At 41.0% G+C, this 23295-nt stretch overlaps 1 protein-coding gene across 1 annotated transcript in view; it reads left to right on the top strand.

Moving 5' to 3' along the window:
* Nucleotides 1-17755: 17755 nt before the first annotated feature.
* Nucleotides 17756-23295, top strand: part of si:ch211-186j3.6 (neural-cadherin) — a 338768-nt gene continuing 333228 nt past the window's right edge. Inside the window, exon 1 of the mRNA XM_037746583.1 lies at nucleotides 17756-19057. Coding sequence (XP_037602511.1) covers nucleotides 18013-19057 — 1045 coding nt within the window. The 5' untranslated portion in view covers nucleotides 17756-18012. The remainder of the gene's footprint in view (nucleotides 19058-23295) is intronic.

Genomic DNA, 23295 nt, shown 5'->3' with positions numbered 1-23295 from the left:
CTGGTTTGTTTGGAATAAACAGCGGAAGTAGTAATGGACACCATGGATGAACAGACAAAAGAAATGAGTAATAGGAGGAGAAATTTATGACACTGCCTGCAGAAAGCCGCGCAAAGACAATATTTTTCTGCATGAAAAAGGGAAAAGAAATTCCTTTCAGCAGGAGACAGTGGAAGACATTTAAATGAGCTCTGTTTCATATCAGCATGTCCTGTAATTAGACTGAATATCCTGATTAGACCAGATAGCTGGATATGATGTCTGTATGGGTTCGTGTGTGTGTGCCTGATTTGACTTGAAGTTTGTTTGTGTGTCAGTGTTTGTGTTATTTGGGCTGTTAGACTTTCATGTAAAAACCCATGAGTAAAGTAAAATGCTTTCTTAACTGGGTTACAGACTGTAGACAGGGGTTAAAGTCTGTGTTTGTGTGTGTATCTGTGTGTATGGCTGTGTGTGTGTGTGTCAGATCACGGAGCAGAGACTTGAGGCAGAGCGTACCGTGACAAGCCTCATTAAGAGGGAATCTCTCCACTGTTCTGGCTGTCGACATCACCACCGCCAGACTTCTCTAATTACGCTCTCTAAGTGCCGTTTCGTGCAAGCAATCAGCCCACTGCTCTTTGCATATGCAAATATGACAGACCTGATCATTAGCTTTTATATCTCACACACTCTAATTGTTATTGTAAAAACTGCCGCATGGAGCCAAGGGCGAACACACTCAGTCCTCTCGCAATCTTCCCCCCTCTCTCTCTCTCTCTCTCTCTCTCTCTCTCTCCCTCAATCTATCAGCAACTGTCGACTCTCATTCCGCTACATGTTTTATGAGATTTTGTCGCTCTAAACAGAGTCATGCGGTTGAATGTCACGGTAGTATAATCAGCTAACAAATGCCTCTGCCTGACATTGTTTCATCAGAGCCGAGGGGAGAAAAATAATAGGGGAGCACTTCCTGGCGATGGGCTAATTGGCCAAATGGAGTTACTTAGGCAGAACAACAGTCCCATCACAGCAATGATGATGATGATGATGATGACGGTGGTGATGGTCCCAGAGAAACGACAACTGAGCCCACTGGCCCAAATATATCTCCCCCGAATCAACAGTAATGCTTTGTGATCTTCAGGGAAAATACAGTGGAAAGACAGAAATGCAAAAAAAAAAAAAAAAGAGTTCGGAGTACTGTGAGTGATTGTCCTTGAGAGAATGCAAGGATTTGTTAAGCGGTGCATCCTCCTGACCTGCTTGAAAACCAATCCAGGGGCTCGGGGGACCCCAAATCACTGTATATCTAATGAGAAGCAATGTATTAGTTGTCTGTTAAGGATATATTAAGAACTTTTGGCACATTGTAGGGTTACTAGAAAGTCACTTTTTATCTTCATATTCACATTTTGTCCAGCAATGTAATAATACGCAAAACAGTGTCTACAGGTCACACTAATAAGCTATAAGATAACAACAAAAAAATGCTATGAACATTTCCATGTCTGTGTGGTGGGTGAAGCTCAGTGGGTTGTCCTTTAACCACTAGGTTGGCGATTTGATCCCTCTTGCTGTCTGCGTGTTGTATTGTCCTTGGGCTGTCCTCCCTAAAGGACCAGTGTGAAACAACTATGGGGATCTATTGGCAGAAATGGAATATAGTATTAATAAGTATGTTTTCTTTAGTGTATAATCACCAGATAATAAAAATGTTTGTGTTTTCGTTACCTTAGAATGAGCCGTCTATATCTCCATAGGGAACGAGTCCTCTCCATGGAGTCCGCCATGTTGCACCGTCATGTTTAAACAGTAGCCCAGAACGGAAAAATCAAACTCCTGCTTGGGCCGAAGTCGATAACGTTACTGACTCCTGTCGCCCGCCGCTCCCTCTCTCTTGCTTCACCACTCACTTCCTTAAGACTCAAGACCTGACCCATAGGCTAATGACATATCCTCCGAGCTGGTTGCTTGGCATTGCTGTAGCAAAAACTATAGGGACACACAACAAGGAACTAAATAACTGTTAAAAAATAAAGAGATTTATAAATAAAAGTTCAGTGATACATCCAGATTGCACAGGTAGAAGCATCCTCCATGTTTCAGTAAATGTACTTGTGTGTCCTCCAGTTCAGACCAACTTGATGCTACAGAGAGTGTTAACTGAACTAGTGCATTTGTAGAATACCAGCAGACTAGCAACCCTTCAAACCCCATTTATTATTTTCAGTTCTATTGGTGTTTTGGCATGTCACACTATGTGTGAAAGGGTCAGGGGAAGTGGAGTATAAATCAAAGGGTGTGGTCATTAGTCATTATCCTCTCTGCCAGTCACATTACCCGTCTCATTCAATCAGCAAATGAATCAACAAGTCAGCCAATCAACAAATGGAAAGGTAACACAGTCATATCAATCATGCATCGGTATCCAAATAGCTCCAACTCTTGTCCCAAAGTTATTAGGGCAATGGTTCTAATCGTCAGTGTAGCAGTCTGTAATACACTGTGATTCTTATGAGTATCGATCATCCACAACCAAGGCCATATAAAAGCCGTCTTCTTTCATCGGTTGAATCCCTACAGGACACATGCATGTGCTACATCTGTTGCCTTTGATGAAATCATGTGCAACCACCACCAAGCTGCTAGAGAATAACCACACAGATATCTGTGATTCTGTACTGGTTGGTTAGACCTTTTGGTTAGAGCTACTTCTACCACAAAATAGCATACAGTACAGTGCAAACCATCAGGTGAGAGATGGTGACATCCATGTGAATTAGATATGCACAGCCCAGTGGAAAATCTTGAAACAATTACAAGTTTTCTCTCTTCATTACTGAATGTCCTCGGAAACACTCGTATCCTCATTTAAAAAAATACCAGCTCACTACGTGCATAATTTCCATCCTAACAATTTGTCTGGCAATAGTTTCAATTTTAAAAGTAATTTTTAATTTCAATATAATCTGATTAACTAGAGTTCCATCCGTAATTGGTTTGGTCGATTGTGATGGTGGCGAGTCATAAACAAATTACAATTTTGTAGAAAAAACTAATTCCATGACTAAGTGAATAGTTCTGTAAACAACATTATGAGGAGGAATTATCTATAAAAGCAATCATATTAACATCCTAAACAAACTGCTTTTGGCAGCAGTCGCATTCCATTGCATGCAAGTTAAACTAAATCTTAATGATGTGAAAGTGTATAAGGGTTTAGATCACATAATAGAAATATTCAAATACACCATTTTAGAATAGCTGAAAATAGCATGTGTACTGCATCCAACACACTGCATGGTTTTGCCCCAAACTGCATGTGATTATCATAAAGTGGGCATGTCTGTAAAGGGGAGACCTGTGGGTACCAATAGAACCCATTTTCATTCACATATCTTGAGGTCAGAGGTCAAGGGCCCCCTTTAAAATCACCATGTCAGTTTATCCTCTCCAAGATTTTTGCGTAACTTCGTAGCTTTATTTAGCATACTTCATGCTAACATGGCATGGTTGGTAACAATGGATTTCTTAGGTTTTCTAGTTCCAAATCATACCTTTAATATAGCTTTAAAACTTAGCTTGCCAAAGCCTCTGAAAAAAGTAAAGTCGGCCGAGGGTGCCGGCACACTCAAGGAGTGGAAGAGGTTAAAGTTACATGTTGTATTTTCCTACGGATCACACAATAACCACTGTGAGATCACTGTGAAAAATGCTGCATTTTTTGCACATTTGGCTTGTGTGCTCTCCATTTGGTTAACCAATGTTCTCATCATGGTTCAGCTGTTTTGTTATTATTTTATCTTCATTAAACAGCGATAGTATAAAGAGGACAGGAAACAAGAAAGAGGGAGAGCAAAAGTTGCCACTGGATTCAAACTGTTTTTTTAAAAATGAGCCAACAACTTTAAGATTATTAGGACTGCATCTTTACAAACTTCACACTATTGATTACTTGAAGAATCTAAATCATAGCGCTCCATTTATTCAATTAAAGCTGTATAACCATAGCATGCACTGGAAATGTCTCCTGCTTCCAATTCATTAATGGATGCCCATTATTGTCATTGTCTGCCATGCTTTGCCAACTTACCATACATGATAAATTGAAATAATGCAGGGGATGATTTTCGAAATTGTCTTCTCCCCTCAGAGTGTTTGGGAAAGGTCCAAAACCTCCTCCGAGTACAGTCAAGCTAAGCAATCAGCAAATACAATATAGAAATAAGATGACACTGTCAACCCGACCCTATACCATAACTCTGTGGAAGACCTCCTTCTCTGGCAAGATTATTGTTTTCATGCAGAAGGTCAGGCTGCCTTACTGCCTTCCAAGCTTGAAACGTCCAACAAAATCTCATTTGCATGATGCTTTAATGCTGAGTCAGAATGTAGAACTAGAAAAAAGGAATATATTAAGCACTTGATACATCAATGGTGTTTACTGTATCAAGTGCTTACTATATACATTAATAGTGATTCATTATTATTTTTACTATTAGCAGTAGAAAGAGTAGTATTTGGTAAACAATGAACCATAAATAAAATGTCATCATGATAACAAAATAGGGACGTAGTGCTATTCAGCAACACTGAGACAAATAGGTTCTATTGCCCTTCACTCTGTTCCACAGACAGTATAAGTGGGCGTAGACACCATTGGTTTGTGGACTGCCGTTTTGAAGCCAAGAGTTCAGCATTTTGGCTGTCAGCATCTTGGTTTTTGGCCGTTACCATCTTGTTTTGTATTCATCCAGAAGTGAAACGAGAGGGTGGAGCTATGCACAACCAAAAGCTGAATAAGACATTTTTCAGTCGACCAAAAAGGTTATAATTCACTTTCAAAAACATGGACAAAACCCAGACCGGACAACAGCGTGGTTGCGACCTGTCAATCACAAGGTAGCTACACCCTAAAGCATATCATGCTTTATGGTCTATTTGACTCTAAATGGGACCATAATTTACTAAATGAACATCATGCTGTATTGGAGAAGACTTGAAACTAGCGATTGAGACCATAAACTCATGTTTACAATGTTTACTGAGGTAATGAATCAAGGGAGAAGTATAGGCTCATTTTCTCATAGACTTCTATACAATCAGACTTATTTTTGCAACCAGAGGAGTCGCCACCAGCTGGCTATTAGAAAGAATGCAAGCTTAAGGCACTTCCGCACTGGCTTCATTTTTCAGACCCCCGAGTTGCCCCGCTGATCAGTACAAGCGTTATTGTTAATGAAAATTGAAAAAGTTAATTATTTTGTTACAGCTTGTAAAGACTATTTACATAAAATCAGAAAATGTATAACAAGTTTAGAATTCATCCTGTGAAAACAGTTGTTTAATGTCTTCTCTGGCTCTGTGGGGAGATTTCTGATGTCTGAGAATATAACCCTGATGATGTCATCAAAGTCTTGGGCTTGGAGACTTCAAATGTTTAGTAGAAAGCTTGTGTTACAAATTAGGGATGTGGAGTTTGAAAGACGTGAACATTTACTAACCAGGAAGGGTTTAATGAAAGATACTACTGGCATTGTGGGAAATGTAGGACTCAGTGTTTTGGGAGCTTGACTTATACTTGACTTTTAGTGTCAGGTATAGAAAGATAGAGATAACTTGATCTTTGGTGCTTCAATTTTGGCAGTTCTTTTTTAAAACCTGTCTCTTGTAACTCCCTCAGCTTTATGGAAGGAAAATGCTAAATTGCTAGAGTGGCCCTTTAACACCTGTATGGGCTGTTCAGGAAAGCACAACATGACAAAATTGTAAGAAGTCCTATTACATGTGTCTGGAGCTTCCTGTAAATATTCGTACTAGCAAACAAAATCGCTACAGACAGCCACAAAGTGCCTGTTTCTTTTTTCCCATCACCTCTTCTGTAAACATGTTTCCTCTCTGCTAAATGCAGTTCGGGGTGATTGTCGTGTAGCAACAGCCATCATAATATGTTATCATTAAGGGACCCAAGCGACCACAAAGCATTAACATTTCAAATTGTCCATGAAAGGGTTTCAATAAGGACATTTTCATTTTTTATTATTCTGTTCATTAACTACGTATTAGTATTTTACTTCTATACTGAAACACTATCTCCCAATTTCTCCAAAAAGACCATAAATTTAATCTGTCCTAATATGAGGTTTCACATTCTGGTGAAAATATACAAGAACCCTTCATTTACAATCATTATGTGAAAATGGAAACGGATACCAGTTCTCAATTTCTTTGAAATAGCAGAATGAGCCACCGAATGTACTAAAAGAAAAAAAATATTCCAGCCTGGTTTCCTAAAACGTTCACATATAACAAAATTAATACATTTTGTATCCAGGTCTCATACACTGTTTGTAGCTATACCCGTGATAAGTAATGCACTGTAATTTGTATATATCCTACGAAATCAATTTGTATGTAATCCACGTAATCGTGAACCATGGAGTATAATATTAATAAATATGTTTTCTTTAGTGTATAATTACCTAAAAATAGAAAATAAGAGTTGTGTTTTCGTTTCCTTAGAATGAGCTGATTATATCTACATAAGTAGCAGGTCCTCTTCACGGAGTCGGCTGTCATGTTTCTACAGTGGCCCAGAAAAGACAAACCAATCATTGTGTTGGCTTTTCCTGCTTGGGCCGGAGTCGATAACGTTACTCTCTCCGGAGTTAACCACCGCCACTTCACTCAGCAGCAGGGAAACAGGACACAGGAAACCTCTGTTGGTCTTGAAGAGCTGCAACATTTATTTCTGCACAAACTCCAACTTCCACTGTTCATTTACTAGATATTCTCAGAACTAAACAAACTGTCTTCTGCTCCACTAGCTCACTTGTTTGCTCACACACATTCACCACCACACTCTCTCTCTCTTGCTTCACCACTCACTTCCCACGTACACACACACTCCTCACACTGGCTCTGCTATTCTCCAAGTGACCTACACTACTCTTACAACAACTGGCTCTTGAGAGGGCTATTTGCATTTTCCTGTTGGCCACCGTAGTTCTCCTACACACTTGGCACAAGTTTCAATCTTCAACCTCACCACTAGATGTTGCTAAATCCTACACACTGTTGCTTTAAGTAACGCCACTTCCGCAGTTATTTTAACCCAAACGTTGACTTATTTGTCACGTAACTTCCATACTTAAATCTAACCAAGTAGTTTTGTTGCCTAAGCCTAACCTGACTTTATTTTGAAAAGACTGTATTGCTGGAGAACGCACGAAAAATGAGGAATGACTTTTCGTAAGATATCATATGAACCATCGTATGAGGATACATTGTATTTGATGTATCACAAATACATTTACTCAAAGTCTGTGGAAGTCAACATAGGGAGGAGGTCTGGGTGGATAGATGGGTCAAACACAGGGCTTTCACCAAGGAGACCAATGTTCGTGTCCCATGTGAAACCATAAGTACTTATTTTAACCCAAAACATAATATTTTACTAAACATAACCAAGTAGTATTGATACCTAAATCAAAACATAATTGAGAATGCAGTTTTGAAACAGCAAAAGCGCCACAAGCGGTTAAAACACTATGATGTTGATGTACACATACATTGAATCTTGATGTTTCTGAACCAAAAATATCAACATTTCTACATATTACATTTGCAGAAACCTACAATGCCAGCATTTTATTCTGGCGACTGGGTTGAATATTCAGTACTGCTTTTTATTTAACAAGGCCTGATATAAACGGGGCAAACGCGGCAGGTAGAGGGAGTAAAATATGAAACAGCGTAAATGTTGCAGACAGAGAGAGAAGAATAGTGGAAATCCAGTTGTAATGGGGTTCAATTCACCAGCCGAACTATGTATCTCTTTAATACCCCTGCTGGCTGATCCTCAAAAGCGCGGCTTGAGGAAATTATCCACCAGCCCTGTACCTTTTTACTAGGGAATCCATACAATATAAGGCCTCTGTCTCCGACAGTGTCAGAGAAGCAAGAGATATTGGGACACTTACTGAGGAGGTACTCAATGCAGCATGAGCAGCAGCAGAGATTCACTAAGGATCAGCCATGTGCACTTAAATATTGAACAGAGAGGGAAAATGAATCTATTCGCTTTCATGCATTATTAAAAGGAAGTAAAAACAGAATTGTGTCCACTGAGTTTCTACTCTATTCTCCAAAGTGAGCGGACAGAGGGTTTGGAATTATGAGGCTCCATTAGTAGTCAGAGCTTTGAGTTTCCACATCCTGCCCAGTGAAATTGACGGGCTGTACAGTTCGGTTTTATAGCTTTCCAGGTTGATGCTCTAAAGGCCCTCTCAGGTTCCATTAGGTGCTACATTATGATGACTCCTTTGTTTTTGATTTAATTCTTCATCATTTCAGCGATGATGTCTTTAGAAACATGAGAAATTGTAACTGACTCATGAAAGCAATGGTCGAATGCACATACTCGCGTATTAATATTAAAAGGTTTATTGATGTTGAAAACATGGCAGCGGGGATGTCTGGATCTGTTTTTATTGCTAACTGCTGCACTTGCATTAGACTTTGACCAAGAATGCATAACCCCCTTGCGGTACATTAAAAACAGAACATAGCAGGTAGAGTTAGGAAGAAAGTGGTTGAATAAAGCAATAAGACTTGCATGAAAGCGCACAGCAGCAGCAGAAGTAGCAGCCTGATGGAGAGCTGAGCACAAGTGAGTCCGTGTCATATTACACTGTTATGATGATTGGTTTGCTTGTAAATGTGCAGTCTTTAGTGGACCAGTCGTTTTCAGTGGAGTAAAGTTTTCTAACTGACTGCTCTTAAGTTCTTTGCTTTTCTCAAAATGTACAGCAATATATTCCATTGAATATCCGTAGGCCTGTCCAACTCCACTCAAGGTCGGATGCGACATGAGTTTTGTGTTGAGAAGCTTCTTCTGCCAGCTTTACTGCACTTGATGCCTGGGGTCAGTGAGAGTTCTGCCTTCTGTAGGTTCAGTGGCAATGTTTACAGCTTTCAGATCATGCTAGAAGACGTGGAAGAAGTTTTCTTCTCCGCTACAAAGTGCTACGAGCGACGGGAATAAATAGAAACAGCTGGGCGTCTGACAAAAGTTCAGTTCGTGCCACGTTGCACTGCGTCGCTAACGGCCAGGACGTTCCAATAAAGAAGGACGTGGTTCTTAAGCAGTATTGTTAATGACTTTGTGGAGCACAAGACCTGTATGATGAACTTCTAATGGGGGAGTACTGGTTTCTTTTTGTTATCATGGAGTAGGATCAGGGATTTAAATCTATAGCACTGTAATTGTTATGTCTTATGTTGGAAAATGTGCACCTACTGAAATCTGTGTCTGTGATAACATTTGGCTGCTGAGTCCAGGGCAGGCTGTTAAATTAGCGTTGATGCATTTGGCACTTCAGCTGCTGTCCGTGGTGCTGATCAGAGGCTGGTTTGCAGAATGGGAGTTGCATGGTGAGCCTCTCTGTGGTGGAATAGCAATTGTCTGCTTTGCAATTGTCTGGAATGGTTGTGTGTGTGTACAACCACAAGGGGGCAATGACCCAAGAAAAAAAATTGCAACAGGGCCAATCACAATTATGTTATGCTGCTGAAGCTGCCGGTACTCTTTTCTGTCATACCAGGTTCTCTGTGAGATTCATAATGGTGATTCATAGCGGAGCAACGCCAGCGTCTTTGTGCCGTGCCTAATAAGCCATACGAACATAAACATAATGTGGAGAGAATCTGGACGAGCCGACAAATTAAAAAAAATTCTGAATCTGCTGTTTTGATTTTTAGAATATAGTTTTACAGTGCAAACATTTAAAAATAAAAAAAAGATTAAATGTTCGGACAAAGGCTGTGATAAATAATAAAATAACCATTTATAATAATGGTCTACAATTATGTAAAATGTCATAGATTTAAGTCAAAAGCCTTCACATTTTCTTGGGGGAGGAGCCCCAAACCTAATTTATCCTAGTATCTTTTATTTACTGTAGAAATTCAGAATGTGTCTCTTTATCCTGCTGCACAATATGTAGGAGCATCCTGACTGGAACACTGCTCCTAAAACCTGAATGACACCCTACTATAGGTTACAAATAACACATGAAAGCACTTTAACTATTAACACTATAGGTAAATATACAAACACACCACCTTAACCCTGTAATGTTCCAGTTGGAATATTATTGGAGTATAGTAGGCCTACAATAGAAGATGGATAGCTCAAGAATAATAATATAGCTATAAAGAGGTGACAGAAATCTTATTTCCATCTCACTGGCAGGTTTCAAAAAACGGTAGGAGCCTTTAGTGTTCTGCACCAGTGACATCCCAGAGGATGATGGAATCACTTTGAAGACAATATCAGACTCTATTAGGGACTCTGGGTTTAATTAAGTCTGTCTCGTCAGAAGCTGTGACCACAAGAAAGTGGATCAGAGCTTCTTGTATTTATACATTATCAGTATGTTAGTTCACTGCCATTTTTATGACTTTATGAACTAAACTGACCATGTAAGTCGTTAACAAGATGGGGTTTGCATATCATGTGAAATAAAAAAATATATATATTTTAGTCTAGCTGGCTTTATTTAATGTGGATAGCATTTTTATGAATCAGAATCAGCTTTCTTGGCCAGGTATGTGCACACATAACACGAACATTACAAAGAACTCCACACTGTAAAAAAAAATCCTGTTTTTCTTTCAGAAAAACTGCCAGCTGAATTTGCCAGAATAATTATGTAAAGAAATGCAGTGAAAATTTAAACAACTTTACAGAACAACCTGTACATTTTACAGTTTAGAACTGTTGTAATTTACAATTTCAACCGGTAAATTCAGCGGCCCTTTTCCGCTGAATTAGCATTACCACTCTGCTATTAGACTCATTATTTTTGTAAGATTTGCATGCAGTTGTTGCTTATTGTACATTGAATCCCATTCAGTTTAACTGAAAAAATACCAAACAAAAACACTGAATAAACACTGCATAATGCTATAATGCAGTTTTAAGTTGCTCTCAATGCACTTGCACATCCTGCCCAGTGAAATTGACGGGCTGTACAGTTCAGTTTTATAGATTTCCAGGTTGATGCACTTGCACACAGTTCAAAGAACAGTTTGCTGTTGTAATGCTAAAACTGCAAAGATGCAAGATGCTTATCCCCTCCGTTTTAATGCTAAACGTAAATCTCCACTGGACCAAGTAAGGTTTCATTTATATTCTTTTTCATTGATTTTCTAATCCAACAAAACCCCCTGCATGACAAAAACAAATCTTGTGGAGTAACATAATGAAGATACAACATGTCGGATGAAAACCATGTGTAAGCTTCATGTGCACAATTGACAAGGATATGAAACCGAAACTTTATATGTGTGTTTGTTTGTTTGTTTGTTTGTTTGGATAGTAGTTGCTTAAAGCTCCAGGCTAGCATTCACGAATGTCCCTATCCACTATCTGACACACCCACACGCTAACATACACAAGCGCACACACTGACATTATACCCAGCCAATTTACAGCCCAGTGGATCTCCAGATTGTGTTTGCAGCAAAGTCCAATTGGCGCCTCTCCAAAGCACTACCGAGCATATTCCCTGTCTCTGTTTTCTTTATCGTCCTATCAAGATATTTCCCCTGATGGCTAGCCTGTTGCAGGTGGGAGAGAGAGAAATTGTATGTCTGGATAATGAACTCACACCTTCTCCTTTTTCTCTGCCAAGCACTCTATAAACTCCAGAAATATATCTGTTCTCCCATCCCTATGTGCGTGCATCTTCAACAGACTTGGAGCTGATGCTTCATTTGTGAAAAAAAAAAAGCCTGATTTGGGGGGGATCAACAGTGTTCCACAGCTGATAATCCAATTAATTGAAATCTGGTTTTGCAATGAGAAAGACCGTGCAGGAGGAGGACAAACAAAGATAGAAAGAGAATTAAGACCGGGTAGGTTGTTAAAATGGGCGGGCAGAATAATCAATAGCAGTTAGGGGAGTGTGTGTTGTGTCAATCTAACAGCTTGTTCTTGTTCTAGGGGGACAAACCCCAGACATGAAAACTGCTTGGTCGAGCCAGAGCCAGATTGACGTTCCACTTTATTGAGATTTAGTGGGTCTGCATGGATTTGAATGATCCTCAGCGCAGTCTGTCAGTTGTCATGATAATGAATGGAAGATGACAGGTTCAGTGCCAACCACTCTCACTTTGCTGCTCACTGTCGGAGGAGGCCAAACTTTATGACAAGGGCAGCCAAGGGATCTTAATATGACAATATTGGTGGGCCGCAATCATGACTACAAGGAAAAAAGATTGATGGCTATCATGTTACAATGCATCTGGGTGTATGTTTGAATAACTTCAAGTGTTATCTCAAAGTTGCTACTGAGATACAAAGGAACTAAGGCTGTCAACGCGATAATAGCGTGTTAATGCACATTTGTTTTAACGCCACTAACTAGAGTGAAGATACTAGTATCCTATGAAACTAGAAAACCTAAGGAGTCCATTGATACCACCCATGTCATACTAGCTTGCCAAATTAAAACATAAAAAAAAGAAAAAAAATATACCTTTTAATGCTTTTGAAATATGCGGTATATGCTGTCCCTCTAGTTTTCTTTTGTGCTGCTCATATTTCTGTATTCTGCCAGGTATACTCGGCTACATACACTTAAACCCACAAGTGTTTTGACCCTCTGAACATTGCTCTCCCTGCCAAACCTCCTTGACTGTGCTGAAGCAAAGTGGTACTGCAATCATGTTATTTTGCCCAATGGCATTTCAGCACAGAGAACGCTCGAGAAAAAATGTCCAGTTTAATAGCAAGTGTGTGACAGTGTTGTTTGTCATATGATTTCAGCGCTCACGTCTTCAAATGTCCATTGGCTTGCGGACTGGAATATGTGACTTTTCCAGAGACGTGATCAGCTGAGAAGCTGTCAGTAATACTGACAGGCTGGAGACTGCCATGTGAATAAGCAAACAGTTCCAGGGGAGCCTTTATACATATTGAGTTTTATTTTAAATCCAAAGATGCACACATAAACACAAAGAGATGAGAGGAAGAGATGATTCAGTCTGGTGCTCACTGGGCCATTGTCGCTGCCACAGTGGGGGAATATTACTCCACAGTCAGGCTTAACAGCTGACCAAATCTATCTCTGTCTGCCGCTCGCTTTTTCCTCCTTGGCTTGTTTTTGCTTTGAACATTTGTTTATGACGATGCGCTTCATGTGACAGATATGATATTACAGAGAAATATCAGCTGTTATTTTTTTGTCTATTAATAGATTTCAAATTTTGAATAGGAGAGAGGACAATCCATACAAAATAACACAATACAGTGCAAAACGTTACTGCACAATGCAATAAAATACAAAAACAGGGATAAAGGTACAGAACAAAGCTCTTGCACAAAATGTATTATGCAGATAGGATCTTAATATCCAGGGTACATCGAGTCCAAAATCATATTTATGAAGACTCAATCTCTTTTCTTCTATTTATAATAAAGAATTGAAATGATTTCACCAGTCAAAATTAATGACTCAATGAGATCCAAATCAAACAACCTTATGTAATTTCTAGTTTATATAATCATCTGTTGCAGTGGTGGAAGAAGAATATATAATTCACTTAAAAGTTGTATGCTATAAAAATATTCAATTAAAAGTTAAAGTCCTGGATTCCAATTATATTATAAATTTGAAATGATTACTTAAATCAAAGTACAGAAGTTTTAGCAACAAAATGTTTAATGTTGTAGTCGGTGATCATTTTCATACACTATTGAGTAGTTTAATCAATGGTAATGCATCCTATTTTATAAACTAATCATGTATTTTTTTATGTAAAGTCTTGATTTGAAAAGTACCCTACTAACTATGGCTGTAATCACAACAAATCCATGAATTTACTAACTCTCCTGACAGTAAAAAAAACTAAACATCTGACTTTAAATTGTTTTCTTGAGTCTACATGGTGTAATGAAAATGTGGTTTATTTATTATTCATAAAAAAATAATATTGTCAAGTATTTTTAAACAAGGTCAAAAAGTCCAACATGTTCTCATCCCAACTCATCACATACGCACGCTTTGTCAGACCCCTCTGTGTCACTTTTTGGTTGCAGTAAACATGTGCTTAATGTTGTGAATTAAACAAAAACACTGACTTGGGTTTAGGCAACAAAACCACTTATTTAGGTTTAGGAAAAAACATGGTTGGGCTTAAAATAACTATGTTTGTGTAGTGAAAATGTGACTTGACATTGTGAACATGGGACACGAACGAAAGTGAAACTTAACGCTGGATGAAAGCCTTGTGTTTGTTAGACCTGCCCGCCCTGTGTGTCTCTTTTGCTCTTTATAATACGTCATCAATGCACTTTCCCTGAGCATTTACTGTTTCCACGGATGGGTTTACATTGTAGGTAATGGAAAGCCCGCTGCATCTCATACCGCCGCTAAAGGGTGCCTTGTGTGGCATTATCGAAAGCCAATGACCGTGACAAAGCATTAGTATTTGACGCCCTGGGAATGAGAACGAGCTGAAAAGCTTAATAAAATGAGAAACTAGTGGGGATATGATTTCAGCGTGGCCTGCAAGGTCACTCATTTAAAGAACATTTCTTTAAGAAGGTAAAGCTACCTTAAACAAGTGAAATTATTACAGCTCACCGATGCATATTATGTGCTTCAAGTATGAAAAAAAACATCAAGTTCAGCCAAGGCCACAAGCTACATAATACAACATTCACTTATTTATAGGAATTTGTTTAGCAGCCTACGGATGTATTGGATGGATGCCGGAGGTGTTAATATATAGTACAACTAGAAAAGTGCACTCAGTAGAGTGCAGATCTCTGCCAGGTGTGTCTGCAACTAAACTGAATTCTCAATTACGTTTCGAGGGAAACGTATTTTCTCCCGGATTACTGTTGCAGTATTAAACCGTTTAAAACTTGTGGTTAACGTTTCGAATTGAAACAAAACAAAAAGCTAAAAAACTACTTTGTTAAGTTAAGTAAAAAAACATCACTGCTGTAATGTTTGATTGACTCCGGCTGCTGTCCATGGTTCTGATCTCAGGCTGGTTGGCAGGATGAGAGTTGCGTGTTTGTGTGCATACACACACGAACATGCGCTTGTGTTTGGGACGAGGGCCCAAGAAAAAAATTTGCACCAGGTCCAATCACAATTATGTTACACTACTGCCTTCTTCTGTCATGAGAAGGCGTCGTAAGCCGCTGTAGCCAGCGCTCAGTTCAGTTTGTCATTTCCTAAACGGCAGTTATACATACATACAGTACATATTTTTGTCTTACCTAGGCATGCAAATCAAGATATAGCTAAAGCTATAATCCATAGCGGAAACAAGACTCCAAACTGAAGCAGAAGTTGAGCACTTGCGGCTGGTTTAGAGGAGTCAGCAGTCAATGATGGTATGAAACAGTCAATAAAATAGGTTTTCAAAAAAGTGAAATCACTGCAACCATGAGGAGTCCTTGAGCATACAGTCATAAATGAGGACAAAAAAATATCTAGGGATGCACCAATCCGACCTTTTCTGTCCCCGATACCGATGGTGATACCATGGGCTTTTATAACTAAAATATTAAATCGTACACCAGCAACTTAATCTTAAAATCATACAAAATCTTCTAAATTAAGAGGAGATACATTTCAGGTGTAAATCTTTTTAAATGCAGCAACAAATCAGTCAAAATTTAACCAGGAATTAAAATTCCAGTATATAATGTATATAGTATATTGAATTGAAAAGATCGGCCAAATTGTCATAGATATACCGGATCCAGCTATTTGAATCGGTATTAGCCTTATATCGGATCCAGTATCGGTATCGGTGCATCCCTAAAAATATCAGGCTGATGGGTCCAGCAGTATGTGAGATTAGCCGTGGACAGACATACAGACACAGATATGCAAACGCATAAATACATACTCTCCTGGCGGAGATAATAAGGATGAAAATGAAGTCAAAGTAATGGCTCAATCGTTCCCAGTGTTACATTTTTGGACAACCTATCTCTGATTTCCTAACCGTAGCGTACGTAGCCTATATCCTTTTACATCAGAACTGTTACATCCACTTCGGAAACACTGCAGAGTGAACTCACCTTCACATCCGGAATTTAAATGTTATGCTAAACGCTGATGGAAATTCAGTCCCACACAAATCCAAACTTTGACTGAATAATACGAACGCGGTTTGGGTGTAAAGTCTGGAACTTGTGTTATCCAAAGGACTTTAAACTTTTTAAAACTGCACAGGTTGCAGTGTTTTAGTGAGTAGGAGTTCAAACAGCACACAAGTACAAAAAAGCACACTGAAGACTGGTGCTTTGGAGGAGATAATGACCGTGCAGCATGCTTTGGATCCAAACACTCTCAGATTTATTAGGAATCCACACGGAAAGATTCTGAGGCTTCTGGATTTTGGTTTGGGAGGAGAAATGAAAGCGAAAGCTGAGATATGAAAGTGAATATCTATTATATTAAATGCTGTTCTTCATTTTGCTGGAGATCTCACCAGCAACGTTTCATAGACCCCTGGAGACAAAAAGAGCTCCATAACAAAAAACAGCAGGGTGATGAACACGTTCAAATAGGGCACTTCTCTTCTGACATAAAGACAGCTCTGGAGTCCTTGCCTGGAAGCTGAAGCCTTTATTTTCTCTTTGCCCCCCCTGGAGGCGTTTTAAAATGATCGATTTTTACATTATTTTAATCCAATGGACTGACGTGTTATTGGAAAGAGGAGTGATGGATCTGGACGTGCAAGACTGGACATTGATCACTGCGAGAAGGGAGGTCGAGTTGTTTCCCTGAGGATCCCCCTGACACATACAAGCAGACACGCGCGCACACACACAGACAGTTGCGCGCTGTTGGCTAAGGCAGTGTGGGTGTTTGCGCGCGCGCGTGCCCGTGAGTTTATTCGACTCGCAGCTCTTTTTGCTGAGAAGTTGGTTTCCGATAAGAGAATCCGTTACCGCTGCACCACTCACTCTGTTACAGATGCATTGCGCTGGATGCTTTGCTTTGGCAATGCATGCATGCGTAAAAACAGTCGGTTCTGTGTGGTAAACCAACGTCTCACACGCACATCTGACTGATTCCCTTATAATAGAGAGGTCTGATTCATTCTCAGCTCTGTGTGTGTGGCTGCGCACAGTTTGCACCAACGCAAAGACCGATTAAGTGTGATCCCCGTGTGAGGTCGGTCGGAAACAACAATAAATTGGTCAAAACTTAAATAGCAACTAAAAATCCCAGTCTCTAATGTAGAAACATAGAATTGAATTTATATCGGCTACATTGTCACAGATATCTGATCCAGCTATTTGAGTGAATATTTGCCTGATATCCGATCCAGTATTGGTATCGGTGCATCCTTTAAAAATATGATGATGATGATGTTGATGATGATGATGGGTCCAGCAGTATGAAGTGAGATTAGCCATAGATAGATAGAAAGACAGACACATAGATGCACACACATGCAAGCACATCTACAAACACACACACACACACACATACACAACCGAATACATAATCTCCTGGCACAGATGATGAAAATGAAGTCAAGATAATGGCTCAATCATTCCTCATGTTACATTTTTGGACAACATATCTCTGATTTCCTAACTGTAGATGTCCTAACTGTAGCCTAAAAAAAAAAATAGAGCGAGGAAGTGAACGGAGGTAAAGCGCGCACTCGAGCTGTAAGAAGCGCGTTTTTTTTTTCCTAGGACGCGCACACACACACACACACACACACACAGACACACAGACAGCGCTGCTGGTGAGACGGCAGACAGAGGAGAGAGAGCTGGAGAGGAGGAGGACGCACAACACAAACACACCGAGAGACAAAAGTTCTGCTACTGCGTCGAGATGAAGAAGTATGGTGCCAAACCAAATATCTGCAATTCCAATTTTAATGGAAGTTTTGGATCATAAAGGGAAATAGGAGAAAAGGGAACGAGCGCACTCATGGATTTCTGCGCGCTTTAGTTGCAGTGGAGCCAAAATGAGACATCCAGTCATGATGATTTGGGTAGCGTTTATTTTTATACCTTTTTTGGTTTGGTGCGCACACGGGAACAAGACCAGGACCGTGGAGCAGCCGGTGCAGGTGCCGTTCTTTCACGGGCATGTGTTTGAGAACTCGTCTCCGGGCTCCCGGGTCAACGGGCTGAGCGTCCCGTTAAAGCGGCTCAACTCGCAGAGGCTGTGCGGTGGTGGTGGTACCGAGGAATTTGCAGCAGCAGCGCACTTTAAACTCCTCGGAGACGGGAACGAGAATTTCCGCGTCTTTGCGCACCACAAACGGGGACATGTTTTATTGAAGACTTCTGGGGTTCTGGACCGGGAGGAGCGGGCTGAGTACGCGCTGAGTCTGGGTCTGTGTTGCGGGGAAGTGCAAAAGGAGTCTCCGGTTGCGTCCATTAAAGTGGACGTCCTGGACACCAACGACCACCAGCCCACCTTCCCAGGAGATGTGGATGTGAAGCTGAGTCTGGATGATGCCACCGCGCTGCGCACGCCGGTGTACACGGTGACCGCGCGGGACGATGACAGCGGTAAGAACGCGCAGCTCATCTACTTCGTTTTGCCCAGAAACGGGAGTTTTTACGCAGTACCCAAAACCGGAGACATTCTTTTAGTGGACTCCATCCTCGGTCTGGATGAACCCATTAAGTTTGAGGTGTTCGCGCGGGACCGCGGGTGGCCACCTCGCACGAGCAGGAGCGTGTCCGTGGAGATCAATCCACGGCAATGGCCCGGGAAAAAACGGAAAGTTAAAGTACAAGGGAGAAGGTCCAGCCGGTCGGTGATGGAGTCAGACAGCCCGGTGTTCATCAACGTGTCGGAGGACGCAGGGCTCGGTTCGGTGGTGATGAACCTGAACCCGGTGAGGTTTCAGTCCTCTGTGTTTGAGCTGGTGGAGCCTGATGTGGAGAGCTCTCCGGTCAGCGTGAGCCGGGACACCGGGGATATAGTCATATCACGTAGACTGGACCGGGAGACAGAGCCGCTGGTGGAGATCAGCGTCAAAGTTCAGGACAAGAGAGGTGAGCGAATACCTGAACACACATGAGTGAGTGTGTGTGTGTGTGTGTGAGAGTGTGTTTGTGTGTGTGTGTGTGTGTGTGTGTGTGTGTGTGTGTGTGTGTGTGTGTGTGTGTTTGGTAGAGTGTGTTTGTGTGTGTGTGTGTGTGTGTGGTAGAGTGTGTGAAAGAGAGCTGGAGAGAAAGTGAGAGAGTATTGAACATGACGATTTGTGCGCACATTTCTTGTCCTGTGAGGCACGTTGAGCGATACACAAATATAATTTGTCACATTTTGTGTCATTTTGGTTGAATTTGTCACATTATGTTGTGTGCGTAAATACGCACGGAGAGAGAGTGTGCCTTTACAAAGAGCCTAAACTTGATTCACATCAGTTCTGATGAGATTGGGTTGCTATTTATTTCCCAGAACTTTTATTTTCCTATGATCCCTAGATTGGAATCCACTGGACAAGATACAGTATAAGTTTGGTAATAAAGAAGAGGAAGTAACCACATATACAGGTGTTACTTAGACTTTATTAATTTGGCCCATTGGGACATTGTATTTGAAACTTCACTATTTGGAGCAGGGTCAGAATTGTGTGCGTAAATACGCACGGAGATGGAGAGTGCCTTTACAAAGAGCCTCAACTTGATTCACATCAGTTCTGATGAGACTGTGATGTGAATTTTCTTCCCCAGAACTTTAATTTTCCCTAGATTGCAATCCACTGGACAATATACAGTATATGTTTGGTAATAAAGAAGAGGAAGTAACCACATACAGGTGTTACTTAGACTTTATTAATTTGGCCCAATGGGACATTGTATATGAAACTTCACTATTTGGAGCAGGGTCAGAGGTCAGCCACTGTGTGCAACATCCTGGTGTCAGGGTTGGTGTTGGAGGTGTTTGAGGAAACTGGGAATCATGTTGGTGTGGTAAGTGCAGCTTGAATAATAACATTCCTGTCAAGAATAAATTGTCAGGATATTGGTGGAGAAGGAACGGAAAACAAAACAAGGTTTTATTGTCCGTTTTAAAAATATGTAAATACTATGTATGAGATGCAATGACAGGATTGTCATCTGTATTCTTATGAAGTGAATGTTTAGTGCGTAGACAGTGCATTTTAATGTGTAATCTAGTACCAGATCCCATACGGATGAGTTATATGTTATTTATATAAGTGTAAAATGGAATAATGTATTTGGAGATTAGAGACACATGACATATTGTTGCTGATGTTGCCAATTCCCTTTCTGACCAGTGCTGGTCTTGATGACTGAATCACTGTGTGCAGCATCCTGAGGTCAGGGTTGGTGTTGGAGGTGTTTGAGGTGTGAGTAACCAGGAATCCGGTTGCTGTGGTAAGTGAGTGCTAACCACCAGGGGAACCTGGCTACCTCAGCTTACAACATCAGTATTCCGAGGCGGCCTCACATCCACGCACAACCCAGTTCCAATACTCGCTGCAACCACAGTGGAAGATCAGGACTAAGCAGTGTCAGAGTGCCTGGTGTTTACAGAGGAGGTTAAACTGAGTGACATTCATCAGTGCTGATGATGATTCATGTGCTCAGATAAAATCAGGGCAGCGTGAGTGTGTCTGCTGCCAGCAGCAACAGATGCTGCCAGGGATGTCTGGGTACTGTATAGGAGCGTGGCGCGTAACGGCCATCGTAACCAACAGGTTAATTATCACCTGCGGATAAAGCAGAGAGACAGAGTGAGGTAACATGCAGCCAGATTCACATACATAAATGGATGTGTGAGGAGGATGAGGTGCTGGGCTAATTGACTGTGACACTGAACACTGGAGACTAGAATATAGAGTGCAAAAACAATATGACTGAGTTTGCATTTGGTTCTATCTATAGATCAATCTCTGTATCTTTGTGTCTGTCTGCATAACCTGCTGGTGGAACAGATCCGCAGCTTGTTCCATTAAGACCCGTTAAGAGCATTTGTCTGGGGGAATGACCTAATCAATGTGACCTATTGGTCTCAGTAATGTGAACTATCCTGATGCAGGAATTAAGCTGAGCCATCTCTTGGCACACAATGCTAATTTACACTCCCCAGTAACAATGTTGGCTATTTGTCACAGAAACTCATTAATATTGATGGAAGAACTATGTTTTCAATGTTGAATGTGACACTTTACTGTTGCAGAATTACAGCGTCCTCTGAGGGGTTCCTTAATATAGAGCATAACGTTCAGCTGCCGTTTGATTTTAAGGAGGAACTCAGTTGGGACCTTTTTTGGCATCCAAATTTACCCAAGATGCCTTTTTGTAGGCAGGTCTCCAAACTTTTTATTTTTTTCAATTTCAAGCAAGTAGAACAAATCTCACCAGCTGATGAAATATGTCAGCGGATGATGTTTTTTTCCCCCTGCACTCTGTCAAAAGTTAAACTAGTTTCATCTTTTTATGACGGACTGCGTTATTATAGTTTTTCTTTCAAATTATCAGGAATCAAACACACGGGAGACAGCTTGAATAATAACATTCTTGTCAAGAATAAATTGTCAGGATATTGGTGGAGGAGGAACGAAAAACAAAACATTGTCCGTTTTAAAAAGATGTAAATACTATGTATGAGAGGCAGTGACAGGAGTGTCATCTGTATTCTTATGGAGTGAATGTTTAGTGCGTAGACAGTGCATTTCAATATATAATCCAGTACCAGACACAATACAGATGAGTTCTATGTTATTTATATAAGTGTAAAATGGCTTTGGAGATTAGAGACACATGACATATTGTTGCTGATGTGGCCAAATCCCTTTCTGACCAGTGCTGGTCTGGATGATTGAATCTTCAATGTGTCTTGGGTGCATCTATATCTGTAATGTGATGTGTTGTGCTGTAACAGGGTGCGTGCTAATACAAAGTTTAAAGAGGAGGATCAGCATAAATGGTTCCTAAATGGATGGGTTTAGCCAAAAAGCCTAACCTTTTATGTGTTTTCTAGGAATGGAAGAGTGGGGCAGTGGATTGAAATGCATTTCCACGACCGAACTGTTTACTGCGTCACGCAGAAAAAGGCGGCAAGTTTTCATTTCCGGGCTTAGCGGAGGACAGGGGGGGGAGAAGACCCCGGCTCAGCTCGGTGTCTGAAGCGTGAGGAACGCAGCATCCGTTCGGTTGTCGGTGGCTCTGTTGAAGTCTTTTAATCCGTTTGGAGTGGAGAGTCCTGCTGGAGCCTCGACCTCCCTCCATCTGCTCGCATTATCCCTGTAATCCCATCTCATTCTCTCTGTCTGTCTCGCTTCCTCTCCCTCGCTCCCTCTTGCTCTCTTACTTTCTAGCTCTTATTTTCACTCTCACTCCGGGGATTTAGTTTGAGTGGAGGCACAGTTTAACACCGCGAGAGAGAGAGAGAGAGAGAGAGAGCTTCTGACATGATTCTTCGAGGGACGGGTGTGTGTGTGTGTGTGTGTGTGTGTGTGTGAGGCTGGAAGCATTACATATCAGGATCTAAGATCACTTGTTCTAGTCTGCGTTTGTGGCTCACTCCACAAGTGCTGCTGAACTTCAGCAGTGTTGGAGTTTAGTGTGTGTGTGTGTGCCTAGTTGTATTACCCGCATTGTGGGGACATAAATCTGTTCACACAGTCACATTGTGGGGACATAAATCTTTTCAGTCACATCTTGGGTACACACCTTCCATTTGAGGGCAAAACATCTATCCCCCCCTCCATCTTAGATTAATCATTTGGTTTTTGAGGTTGAGGGTTGGAGTTAAGGCCCTGACACACCAAGTCGACGGTCAGCTACTGGACAGTTTGGGGCTGTCGGTGAGTGTCAGTCGGCCTAGTATTTGCGGTGTGTCCCGCACCGCCGGCTTTAGTCAGCCCGTGTCAGAGGCTTTTTCAGCCCATTCAGCATGTTGAATTGGCTGTTCAGTTTAAACTAATCAGTGCACAAGAAGAGAAACGGAAGTGAGGAAAGCAAGTAAATGAGTAAAGTCAAGAGGACAAACACAGAAGTCTCTTCTCATTTTTCATCTTCATCTCATCTGATCATTCCAATACACGGATATTTTCACAACGTCATGGCCGTCTGGAATGAAGCTAAGTGGTGAGTGAGTGGTGTGAAAATGGACAGCAAACGCCACTTTGTTTCATGTGCGTATCATAAACACAGCTTATATATCCGCAGTCCTCGGTCTTCCAGGTTCCCTTTTTGAATGATGAACGTGACTTGAGGCGATGCAACAGTTGGCCTTCATGGGCGCTAGTTCTTTGATT

This window comes from Sebastes umbrosus, chromosome 2, assembly GCF_015220745.1.
Source record: "Sebastes umbrosus isolate fSebUmb1 chromosome 2, fSebUmb1.pri, whole genome shotgun sequence".
NCBI lineage: Eukaryota > Metazoa > Chordata > Actinopteri > Perciformes > Sebastidae > Sebastes > Sebastes umbrosus.
This window is presented reverse-complemented; position numbering and strand designations above follow the sequence as displayed.